This window comes from Phalacrocorax aristotelis, chromosome 3 (assembly GCF_949628215.1).
Source record: "Phalacrocorax aristotelis chromosome 3, bGulAri2.1, whole genome shotgun sequence".
Taxonomy (NCBI): Eukaryota; Metazoa; Chordata; class Aves; order Suliformes; family Phalacrocoracidae; genus Phalacrocorax; species Phalacrocorax aristotelis.
In genome coordinates this window covers 24,524,512-24,537,698 of record NC_134278.1, presented here as the reverse complement: position 1 = coordinate 24,537,698, position 13,187 = coordinate 24,524,512, and the positions used below count along the sequence as shown (strand labels likewise).

Genomic DNA, 13,187 nt, shown 5'->3' with positions numbered 1-13,187 from the left:
CAGTACGGATTCATTTAAAAAAATAACAGAATTATGCCAGTTTATATGAGCTGAAAATCTGTCCCTTAGTTTTGTAAAAGAAAAGAAAAAGGAATAATAGTAAATGACAATAATATAGTCATGCAAGCAAGCTAGAATTAGTATGTATTTATGTATTGTAAAAATCTCCAGCGTAGCACTTCAGCAATGTTGATGCAGAAAATTAGTTATTTAATAACGTTTTAACTATGGATAGACAGAAAGTTCACAGAGAAGGAAGACTCCAAAAAATAAATTTTAGCTAGTCCTCAGAGATCTAAACTTTGTGGGCACAGGTTTTATTTCATTTTCAAGCAGGTTATTTTGTTCTTCTTTAAAGTATTTTTCTATAGAAAATTGATGCGTTTTCTGTGACCTTGGTTGAAATTTATTAATGGTTGTATTGGAAGTATTTAATGTATAGCTATGGTTCTTTTAGTATTTGAGTAATGCTTTTATGAATCCAATTGTAATTCTATATAGTTCCTACCCTTTCAAGGTAGGGGAATGGATTTGTTTATTAAGTTGCTTTCCTGAGTAATCAATTGCTGTCAGTCAGAACTAACAATAAAAACTCACAGTAGTTCTGATTTTTCATTGTATTTCAGGGAAATCCACAGAGATCATGACTTAATTTTATTTTCCAGAACAATAAACCAAAATACCAAACTTCATAGCTACCTACACCCCTCATGGTTTACAGTCTTAGAGTTCTCTTCTCCTTCTACATGTACATAGTTCCCAGTTAGCATTAATTGTAATTATATGTATGCATCAGAGGACACTAGATCCTTTAATACGGTTTCAGATATAAATATTTTGGAAAGGGAAAAAGCTATTTGTCTTTAAGATTGAGAAAGCTGTAATGATTTTCATAAGGTGAAAATATTGCAGATCCTCTTTTCACAGTTCATTTTGTATTGAATTTTTTTTTTTTTTGCCTTATTTTAATCTGGGAACCAGGCTTAGTGATTAATCCTAAAACATTTCAAGAAAATTATTTAAGTAAGTGAGCTTTGTTTTAAGTCTTTTGAGGATGAATAGAAAATATTACACAAACAGGAAGTACAATTAAAGTTGTTGTGTATTGATTGTTCCTTGATTAACAAGAATTATGAATTACCAGAACTAAAACCACTAAAATGTTTCCTATGCAAATGCCCAGTAGGTAAGAGAGTGTTAGTCCTGGAACAGTGAAGGGATGGCCTTACACTTTTATATAATTCCTTCTTTAGTGAGAAGACCTTTAGGAATTACAGTGAAGACAATCAGCTTTCAAACTCTAGATATTACCAGAAAAATGCCAATTCACAATAAGCTGCTGATCACATCAAGTTCAAAAAACTTTAGATCTTGAATCATCTGGGGTATGAGAGACAAAGTGGTCCTAATACTGTTTCATCTAGTCTTATCTCTGCATGCATTTCAAATTAGAGTAGTAGGTAAAGCTGATCTAAACTAGCCATTCTGGAATCCTGCAGACCCCTGATGTCATTATATGAAAAAAGTCTTCATAATGACATTAGGAAATGAGGATCACTTAGGAACACTCCCTTCATCCCAGAAGAAATTCCAAGGAGCAAGAAGCAACAGAAGAGAGTATCCTTAAATCACTACTAAATTATGTATCCAGAATAGAAATTATTTCTCTAGAATAGAAATTGTACATCATCTTACTATTTTAGAATAAATGGATAAGAGTTTCAACTTCAAAAGATGTTTTCACCAGTGAAAATATTATAAGTACACCTGGTTTTACATCAATATGTTAGGGAAAACAGCTTTATTTCAGTAAAATACATTGTTTGCTATCATTTGATCACATTTATTCCACACTGTATATTGCTGGTTTAAAGTAACTTTATAGGACTTCATAAATAACTTTAAAAATCTTCAGCTACTGAGGACAGCTTATTTTAATCCTAAATATTTCAATATAATTTAAATAATTGAATAAATATTGTTTTATTTCTTGAAGATTTGTCTTCCTTTTAGCAATGTGTCTTTCTCTTGCTCTCTCCATTTGTGGGTTCTTCCTATATGTATCTTTATTTTCATGGGAAGGATCTGGGCAGTCTGCTCCTGCAAATCTAAGTTCATGCCTAACCTAGGCAGTGCACATTTCCCTTGTAGCCTTCAAACACACACAAGCCTTTGGGTGAAAAATATAATTTTGTCATTTGCTTTATTATGTTTTTATGTTAGGCATCAAGAATGTAAGTATGAGTTGGTTGTACAAGCTGAGTGTTTATACTCTATTTCTATGCTACAGTCAAATTGATGATTTACATAGGCTTTTTCCTTTGTTTTGTTGGGTTTTGTGTTTTGTTTTGGTTTGGTTTTGGTTTTGTTTTGTGTTTGTGGTTTTTTTTTAAAGTCAGATACACAAAGTCACTCAAATTAAAAGAAATAACTGGTCAGTGCCTTTGAAAAATTTCATTCTGGTCATAACACAATTGTAAGTATTATCAAAAGCCACTGTGTGGCATTGTTTCTTGTCATTTCAGAAGAGTTGTAGGTGTTAAACTGGTTGCAGTAACCTATAATAAGGAACAAAGCAGCAAAAATATGCAACAGAACTGTAGAAAAAGACAGAAATTAATCATATAAATTAATCCCCAGACTGTGGTAGAATAAATAACAATTATTTTCACAGCCACCAGCAAGTCCAATCAAAATGTGCTTTGTTCAACTTCCACTATGTACAACAGTAGGAGGAATAAATATTCCTGCTATTTGATTGAATTCCTTTTAATCTTAATGAACAAAGGAAACAACTATCCAAATGCTGTGGTTTAGAAATGTGTCTGTTTAATTCAGTTGCATTTGTGGGCACTGATGTTTCAAGCTTGGTCTTAAAATCTAATTTATTAACTCAGTAGTAGTTTCAATATTTTCTTTAATATACAAGCAAACAAAAAAAGTCTGGAAATAATGAGTGTTTGCTCATACAGCATGCTACTTGAACCTCTCAGTTGAAGTCAGGATTGATTTAGTAAGAACAAAATATATAATGAATATAGACATGTAAGTTTAAGCCACAAATGTCTCTAAGTATGTGTGAATATATCCAAATGTAGCAAACAAAATTAAAATATTTCAGTAAAAACCCTGTTTTATGCAATCAGAATTTTAATAGTGTCATTTAGCCTTATTACCTTGAATTAGGATATATGGCACAATTCAGTATCATTATTTTGGTAAGCTTTTGTTTTACCACTATACCAAGATAATGTAACGTGTGAGAGCATAAGCTTACTTTTAATTACTCTCTCTTCTTCTGAAGCTTCTCTATCACATGTTTTCAAGTGCTCAAAGTTTTCAGCAGCTGAAATAATGGATTCATTGGTAAAGGGACTAAAGGACAATGCAGAGAAGAAAATGTATTCCTTCAAGCAGCCTGTTGTTTGTTGTAGGTCCAGTTAAGATCTTTCATGCAATTTGATCTTTAATGCAGCTCTTCAGTGCAGCAATCTTTTCTGTTTCCCTGTATTAAAGTGGGTGTGAATCATAAATGTGCCATTTTTAATTTAGCAGGTCCTGATCCTATCAGTATGTCTATACAGCTTACTAGCTATTGACATGAATCTGACCACTCTTGCAGTAATTCACTGAGATAAATGCATTTTCTGGGCTGGTGTCTGAAGCACGCAGTTTTGGAAGAGGCAGCTTGAGTTTTGATATACACCATCATCAAAACTGAAAGAACAATTCACTCCAGCTTGATGTTTGTAATATAATAAAGAGCAATATGTTTCAGTTAGCCACAAAGAGGTGGGAGGGAAGGATTAAAAAAAGAGAGCCTGATGACTTTTGGTCAAACTGTCAGGAAATTCTTGTTCAGTTGTTCAGTTTGCAGCTTTCTGAAATGGACACTAATGGGCATTCACATTGTCAGATATGCCAGCAAGGATTTTCTTTCTGCCAGCAATGGTAGTGATGTTTGGTCAGATTCTGAGGTAACTGTAGGCATGTATATAATTATGGAAGTGAGGCATATTTGTCTTATGCCACAGCAGAGCCAAGAAAATGTTTAGCAGGCAGTAAGTGGAAGAAGGTCAGGGAGAGGGTTATCATTCCTGACATTGATGTGTTCTCTCTTGTACTGCATAGCAGAAGCTGAGCTCTGAAGAGCATGCACTGAGCAATCCTTGTCCTTTTTTGATTGCTTGGACTTGACATTTAACATGTTTTCCCTTTATTACTGACTGTTCACATACAATCTAGTGTAATGTATTTCTGAGTCTCTGAATACTTAAGTTATCTAGTTTGTCCCTGGATATTAGAATTTGTTTGCTTTTTCTCAAGCATTCCTTAGATTATCAGACCAGTTCTAACTAAACTAGTTATCTAACTAAACTAGGCTAGTATTATGTAATGATTAGAAAGTGAGGATAATATTTGACTCTGTTTTCAACTTCCTCTTTGCTTTTGGGGAGGTAACATTTCTTCTTAATATCAGGTGTACCAAATAAAGTAAATTATAAGTGGGTTTTGCATAGTGTTTTGTGATATCCTGATAGAATATCCTATATCATAAGTTGTATCATCAGACCAAAGAAGCAGTATACACAAAGTATTATACAAAATATAAGCAGCTAGCAGAAAGAGAAAGTTTTTACCGGGTTATTAGAATCAGTAATCATTTAAATTTATCTGTAATGATGTAACAGATAAAATACATAGCGTAATACCGTATCTAGCAGTTGCACAGAAAATTACTTTGAAGATTTTCTTTTGATCATAGTCTATTTAAATTCTGTATGCTATTTAACTAATGATAGAAGGAGCTATATGACAAGCACATTAATAGTATTGCTATGCAGTAACTTATAAAACTGTTTCTGTGACTCAGAAAAATCTGCAAAAGTGACTTTATTCATACAGATCTAAGACTGCAGGCTTGTAACTCTCAACACACAGGAATGCTGAGTTCAACCAAAATATAAAATTCTTGAAGACAGGAAGTGAACATCAAATTTATCTTCACAGAATTCAGCAAGTACATTGCTATCTGTAAGCAATTTAGTCACAATGTCTTTTTTAGGTGCTTATTCATTCAATAATGGTGAGTTTGGAGCAGGGCTTTTAACATTTATTTTCTATTCAAGGGTAAGGAAATGCAGAAATAAGGCTTGGTTTGCTTAAGTTATGTCTGAACACTGCATTCTCAAATCAATAAACAATAGCTTATATACTGTAGATTGCATTATTTAAATAAGACATTACCCTTCACTTAATGCTGGAGCAAACAGACAGTTTGTGTGGATGCAGATCGCAGCTATTTAGTACCTATATTCAAAGAAATTTCCCAGACGTAGATACATTTATTGTACTGTGGAATACAGAGTGGTTCACCAAAAGAATGATACTAGAAAACTGCAACAAAAGCAAAACTGTTGAAGTTAATGATGATATCCTCATGCCTATTTGGAAGATTGCAGTTCCACATAATGGCCACAAATGAAGTCCCCAGTGACCACATGAAGTCGCCGCATTTGAAAGGTGATGATATTTGTAGAACACCAAAATTTGTAGATTCTGTGGTAGAAGTTAGTGAAAATCTTTAAAGTATGTTTAGATATTTTCCTAAATTATACTTTCCAGTACACAAAGGAACTATTTCAGGGAGATCCTGCAGCTTGCAATAATTAAATAATTCTTTACGTGCTCATTAGAAAATATTTAGTTTAATAACTCTTGCATCACTTGTTATGAAGGCTTTACTTCATACCTTGGTAGCTGTCACTCAGCATTAGAATGGCTTGCATTAGGATGGCAGTGAAATGCAGTGAGACTCAAGGGCACAGGACACAGAAAGAATGTACAGGATTATGGAACATATTTCCAGGATAGAAAAAAAAAAAATTACTATTTCAGGTGAAAGTGTAAAAGCTATTTCAAACTTCTATGTCCTTCATTAAGAATAATATATTTACTTCAACTAAATCTTGAGCTGCAAAAAACTGACTGGAAAAGGGTGAAGTGGGAAACACAAAATTCTTATGTGTGTATTTAAGATTTGTAAGGCATATATATTTGAGTGATGAAAAGTAGATACATAAAGGTTTAGGGCATAAAGTTAAAACCCTGTATATCAAAATGTACAAACAGCATTATCTGAAAGAAAATTGTATTCCTGTAGAAAGACTAGGGTCTCAATGAATAATACCAGATATTGTTTCATAATGAACCATCTGGAACAACAGACTCCAAAATGTCAGATATCAGAGAAAAGTGAAATATCATGTAATTTCTGTGCTAAACACTCTGTCAAGTTGCACCTACTGTCACCAAAGGGGTTAGATTTCATAAGAAGACAGGGAGAATTGTAGTATTGAGTCAGTTATTTTTTCAAACAAGGGAACTAAAGGACAAACTATCACATTCAGGAAAGTATTATTTTTGTCTGATTTTTACAGAGTTTTATGCTAATAAATTCTAAAGGTCTGTTCTTACACATTGTTAAAATAATTTCTATTCTGTTCTGGCTTTTACACATCATATTTTAATAAAATATAACAGTTACAAATTTATATTTCAGTAATAACTAATTAATGACTGACTTCACAATTAAGATTATACATTTTAAATTGATTTTTGATTTCAAAGGAAGTTTTTAATTTTACAAAGGGAATGAGATTCTGCTGTCCAATCATAAACTGATGAACTAATTTTGCTGGTCCTTCTGTTAGCAAAGAAAATCTTAAAAGCACAGAATTATTGAATCAAATCAGCAGCTTCTCAAGTGTCTTATTAATTTGGAATATTTTATTTTATATTTAATTTTAAGTTGTATTGACTAAAAAACTCCTTAGATAAACACACAAGGAAAAAAAAAAAAGAGTGATATGCAGTTGGCAAAAAGCAGAAGCTAGTGCTTCAGGTGGCCAAATTTAGGTGAATATATTTGTGAAATTACTAAACACGGAGAGTCTTTGTAAAATTAATCTGTTTTCTAATATCCGGCTTAAAAATAGTAAGAACAGACTGTTCTGTCACACCTTTGCAAAGATTTAGTTTTGGGTTAAGAGTACTAAATTTCAGATGTCTGAACTTCTTTATAGTCAGTGGAATTGTCTAAACATAAGGAATACCCTTGGCCTTTAGCTGCTGTTCCAAAAGGCTCTGCCACCTAGCCTCAGTAGTTCTGCTCACCTATTGTTGAAAAGAGAGACTATACTTAAAGTGTATTCCCTCCTTCTCTCTCCATTTCCTTCACGAAGATAAGAAAGAAAAAAGAAGTCTGTTTAATATACTACGATTACCATACCAGTTGAAGATAATAAAATGGCATAATATGTAATAGCAACATGACATAGTAATTGCTACAGTCACAGTATATAATCTTTGTGTTTCAGTCATACTTCTTGTATTCTGCAGGGCTGTTCTGAAAAATTCTGTGTTTTAAACAAAATTTCAGTTTAATATTGAAATAAAATTTATTTAATGTTCTCTTAAAAATCCCAGTGCTGCAGAAAGAATTCATTAGAGCAGAGAACATCAATGAAGAACTGTTTTCCACTTATCTATGTTTTTTCAATCTTTGTGTTTACTTTCCTCAGCTGTAGGCCTTGCTGCCTGTCCAGAACCAGTAATTCCTAGCAATGGGATCAAATCAGGAGATAGATATATGGTGAATGATGTTTTGTCATTTCAGTGTGAGCCAGGATATACATTACAGGTATTTCTTTCTTTCTTTTTTCTTCGAATTATACACTGTGGAATAATTGCAAAAAAAAAAAAAAAATGACAATAGACCCACCAAAAACCTATTTTAATGAAGAGTCTGTAGTGTATCCATAAAGGTGGTTTAAGTGGAGCCTATGTGAGTACTCCCACGTTATAAAGCTATGAATGTGTAGCATTGTCTGGCCCTCAGTAAAACTGGGCTGGAAAATCTTGTCTTAGATTAACATATCATTGAGCAGTAAAAACCATCAAGGTGGACGAGGAAATAGCATAGTTAGAATGTTTTCTCTAGAAAATTATTTTAGTACTATGCTTATTGAAACTGTACAGTGGTTTTCCATTTTTGGAAGTGGTTCCTGTAGGTGAAATTTTAACCACAGTGGTGGAAATACATCATGGGATTTCATGTTCTGCTCCGAAATTGTTCAATTTAGTTTCTAAAGCAAATTTTATTCATGCTAAATCTACTCTTAACAATCTTGCTAGGAAAGAAATACTACAATTTAGTTCACAGACTGGGGATGTTCACTGTTCACACACTGGTTTAGTTTCCCATTGTAGAAACGTTATTTAGCTGCTGTTTATAAATGTCACAGCACTATGTAAAACTAAGACTGAAAGCTTTTTTCTTCCCTCATTATTTCCTCTAATTCATTTACATGTAATCCACCACTGGTGCGACACATTGAAAACATATGAGTTTAGAATCTTTTGGGTGGTAATAAGTCCCACTCAAGACAATGTAAAAGCATACCACTCTATCAGAGAAAGCAAAGCATTACAACTTCTGCTCCAGAGAAGGACAGTCATGGCTCCCTAGATGATGTTTGCCAATTCAGCGCTCCATCAGCATACATAGGCTTATTTTTTGGTGTCAGTATTCCTTATCTTTTTCCTAAAATTCGTAAAGGATTCAAACTGACTATCTTATCTCTAGGCTAGATGTGGGAACACCTGCACTTGAAAAGTCTCTCCAGGTGATCAACAATATGCTTACCTTTTCAGTCACGTATTACAGATACAGGGTCACGGTTTTTAACCTAATCTATGCTCTTTACATTTATAGCATGACTTGAAACAGCCTGTATCAGAAGCATCCCATATCCATAGCAAAAAAGATTCTGTCATACTTGTATCCTAGAAAAGATTCAAGACTTGTGCACAATAAAGCCTACTGTACCCATCCTGAGCACTCGCTGCTCATTTAATGGTTCAAGGATTACTTACAAGCCAGCTGATGGTTCATATATAAACTACTTCAGTTTTTCCCTTTCCAGGCAAGGGGAATTTAATATTATTTTAAAAATACCTATGGGCTTAAAACCTTTAACTTTTGGACTTTATTTTCTCTATTTCATCTTTCCCTTAACAGTATCCTTTGTAGGTAGCACTAATGTCAGTAAGAAAATAAGAGACATACAAGACTTGCTATCATGTTTTTATTATATGGTCCCTTCAGAAGGACAGGCTGTCATTAAAGCTTGAGTCCCAAATAGATTCTGACTTCCATTTAAAGACTGCTAACGAACCATTAACCTTTTTCTATTTCAAAGTAGTATATGATAAAATGCCATACCCTACTGATATATTGATATATATACTGATATACTGATATATTGCTATAGCCAAGGCAAAGGTATGGGAATTGAAATTTGATCTTCAGTGCTATTAGTTTGTTAGAATGGTGTGCTGGCATGGTTTTGGCCTAGGTGGATTATCACAGCTCAGTAATTAGCACAAGCCAGAGACTTTTCCTTATAGGCAGTTTGTATCATGACACTTTGCTCTGGAGGTAAATTTGGAAGTAAAACGTAAAGGAGGTAGATGCAAAAGAATGTGCATTTGACCTCAAGGCTAGAAAACAAGCCCAAGCACTTCCACTAGTACAGATGTGGTTTATATGTTCTTATATTTGTAGAAAAGCTCTGTGGAGTTATTTATATATTTTTATTCAGTTCCACCCTATGATGAAAGGATCAGGATCTGATCAGGGTGCTGGCAGAGCTGCCATATAAGTGCTGTTCATCTAATTGCCAATAGGTGCTTAGCCCCTTATTGCTGAGCCATACCACTGCTTCTGAGCCATTAAGATTGAAATATACAGAGGTGAGCATCTGGGTGTTGGGTAAGCCTACAGCAGTGTTCTAACAGAAAAAAAGTGAAAAACTTACCCTATGCTAACTGTTTCCTCTGGAGATGAAATAGCATCTAATCCAATTTATTCCATCTAAAAGTCAGCCATCTAATCTCAATCAGCTCTCATTGTGATTCTAGAGATAAACAGTCACACACCTCCAAGGGCTGATTCACACTAAGGTTTTGTGTTAGGACAGGTACCTTACTCTGAAGAACATATGGTCTTTCTTCACTGATTAGGATATCAAAAGGTTAACACAGGTATCTATCTTTAAACTGCTTAGGTTTGGTGGGGTGACTGCTACTTGTATTGCCCATCATATTGCACTGTCTTCTCTCCCTACTTTTTCAACTCTGAAATGTCTGAATTTTGCATATGAAAAAAGGGGATGATTCTATTTTTATGACATTGATTAGAAATAGATAAACCCTCAAGATACAGCATCATTGAATTTTCTGTCCATACTTAAAACAACGTTGCTCAAATACTGAGGTGGAGTGATAACAGTAGAATATGAATACTTCAGATGTAGCTGGAATGAGTACAGGAAACCTTTTGAAGATACACATTGTTAACCCTGAACTGATGCTTTGAATCTATTTTTACTTAGAAAAAGAACACCAGAAATGTGAGTTCATAAATACAGTATTAGCATAAAACAACCATGTATTTGTGATGAAGAGATCTGCACATAAGAAACTGACCTGTATTAATGCTAAACTTTAATACACTATGTATATGAGTATCACAAAACCGCACATCTTTTGTCTATGCAGGTCTTTTCTGTAGTCCTTGAATATGACTAACTGCACTTTTGTTTCTATACTTACAGGGATTCTATGATTAAATACTTGCTTAAAATTGCATAGCATGTGCTTCCTTAACTGTACTTCTTACCTCTATTTCCATACATATATAAATTTAATCCTAACTGTAGAATCTGACTTTTATAAAAAATACTTTCCTTATCTTGTCTAAAGTGTAAAAGACAAGACCTCCAGTATCCAAATTCAATAGAAGAGAGTATGAATTTTTGAAAATATTAATGAGGATTTCTACACTGTGTGGACTCTGCTGTAAGAAAGTGTATACACATGTATGTATAGTATGTTGCTCAGACAAGACAAGTAAAAATGGCTTTAGATTAAAAAGGAATAATAATTAAAATAAGGTTCTATGAGGCACAGTATATTTGCTGTTCAGCAAGTATAGATCAGCATAACTGAAGATCTGGGGTTTTACTTTTGTAGTTTTGGGTTTTTTTTCTTCAGTCTAGCTGTGAATTTACCCTCAGTCTTTAGAGAACATATTCACAGCTAGCAATAACAATCAGGTGTGGATTAGTTTATAATTGAGACTTACCAGAAAAGTCATAGAGCTCAAACTACTACCTGGAGATGCATAAGAAAGGTAATTGCTAGCTGTAGGATTAAGTGTCTCCCCCCAGGAGGGGACTTTAAAAGACTGAAATCAGAGTGTGCTCTTGTTGGGAAGAGGCTTGAAGCCAGAGGAATCATTTCATTGTATTTTTCAAAAGATCTTTTATAGGCCATTTTACTTTTTTTTCCTGAATGTGGTAGTTAAATTATGGCTTCCCTCTGACTCACATCAGAGACATGCAATCATACAAGACTAAGAGAGAATAAAATAAAAGAGGGAATATTGCATTAAGTAAATTATTCAAAACCTCATTCATTTTACAAGTAACTAAGATGACACAGTAAGTGCATGTACATTTTTCCTTTAACATAAAAAGGTTGCTTTCTTAAAAAAAAGTATGTTATTGAATTATCAATTTGTAGTATTTTTATAAGTAAAACACTAATTTAGTTTTTAATTAATTAATTTTAATGAAAGCTGATTTTTTTTCTCTCCAAGCCATTTTTTGGAAATGCTTCTCTCTGTCTTTCAGAAGCTGATTGTCTAGATATACTTAACTAAATTATTAATTAAAGTAGTTTTATTCCATACAATTCTATATGAACTTTATTAAAGATAGTGTGTGTAGTTTCTTTTTTGTAAACATATTAAATGATGCAGAAGTAATTTCATCAAATGGATTTTCCTTTACTCTATCTTACTTATTCTACCTTTTTTTTTTTTAATGTGAATTTGATTGCTATGGACAAATAATATTTAAATAAGTCTTCATAAAATATTGATAAAATGTGCTACCTTGCTAAATATTAGACTCTTAATACACTTAATAAAAATAAACAATAGATGTTGAGTGACTTGTCCAAGTCTGTATATCCAAATGGTTAAAGCAGGAACTACACCTTGCTCTCAGTCCCATGTCTCAGTCTTTGTATCAGACTCTCTCACTCCTGCCAGTTTATTCAGCTTTCACATTCCAACAGCAGAACTCATAACCTGAGATCCTCAGAGAACAGAATTGGCAAAAAAAGGGTTTTGTCTGCACTACTGTTACGTTTTCAGCTTGAACTGTTACCAGTGCAAGAAAAGTTGGGAGCATTTTGCAGTTGGTCCTAGGCAGCCACTCTGAAGTATGTGGGAATAGGCTTTGCAGGTCACTTCCAGCTAGCACATGATTCTGCTTGGTTCTTATGATGTTTCTTAAAAATAGGCAGAGTAAATTAAACATGACAGCTAAATAAAGAGGCACTTGTACTTTTATAGCTGTCTGCCAAGATGTTGCATGTATGCAGTGGGTCATGTTGTGAGGCCATGTGAGAGTTCAAGGCCTGCTGGTAATTGTGGGTGACTGTCTTAGCATGGTCCACGTCCATACCGTCTGTAGCAAGCAGATGTGGAACAAATCCCTTTCTGGTTGTGTACTACACAGAGCAATGGTTGATTCACTCCAGATTGCAGCCTGTAAATGAACTAGTACGCTTATACTGTGGATGAGAACCCTGGTACTCAAAGAGGGAATGAACCAATTTGACCATATGAATGCATGTAGTCAGCTGCTTCTGTCTTGTAACCAGCTTTATATTTAGTCAAAAATGCGAAGAGGTTTTCAAATTAACAAAGGAAGGGTGTTTTAGAACATTTATCCAGTAAATAGAAAAACAAGAATATAAAACCTAAAGTATGTGAAAATAGAGTTTAACAAATTCATAAAAGTAATTATAATGCAGCTGGTTGATAGAAGAAAAGAAAAGACACAGATAAGACGATCCAGGAGGTCGTCTGTAGCTCTGCCTTCCCGGAAAATCCCATAATAAGTATCCATAATCTAATATTTTGCCCTTTCCAAACAGGGACGTTCTCATATTTCTTGTATGCCAGGAACGGTTCGACGCTGGAACTATCCATCTCCTCTCTGCATTGGTATGGATATTTACTTTATTTCAGTGTGTTTTGAACATCAGTC

General features: G+C 33.8%; 1 protein-coding gene across 1 annotated transcript in view; it reads left to right on the top strand.

Moving 5' to 3' along the window:
* The window catches only part of CSMD1 (CUB and Sushi multiple domains 1), a 1,237,849-nt gene that overhangs the window by 1,060,306 nt on the left and 164,356 nt on the right, over positions 1 to 13,187 (top strand). Inside the window, exons 38-39 of the mRNA XM_075086937.1 lie at positions 7,584 to 7,702; positions 13,075 to 13,144. Coding sequence (XP_074943038.1) covers positions 7,584 to 7,702; positions 13,075 to 13,144 — 189 coding nt within the window. The remainder of the gene's footprint in view (positions 1 to 7,583; positions 7,703 to 13,074; positions 13,145 to 13,187) is intronic.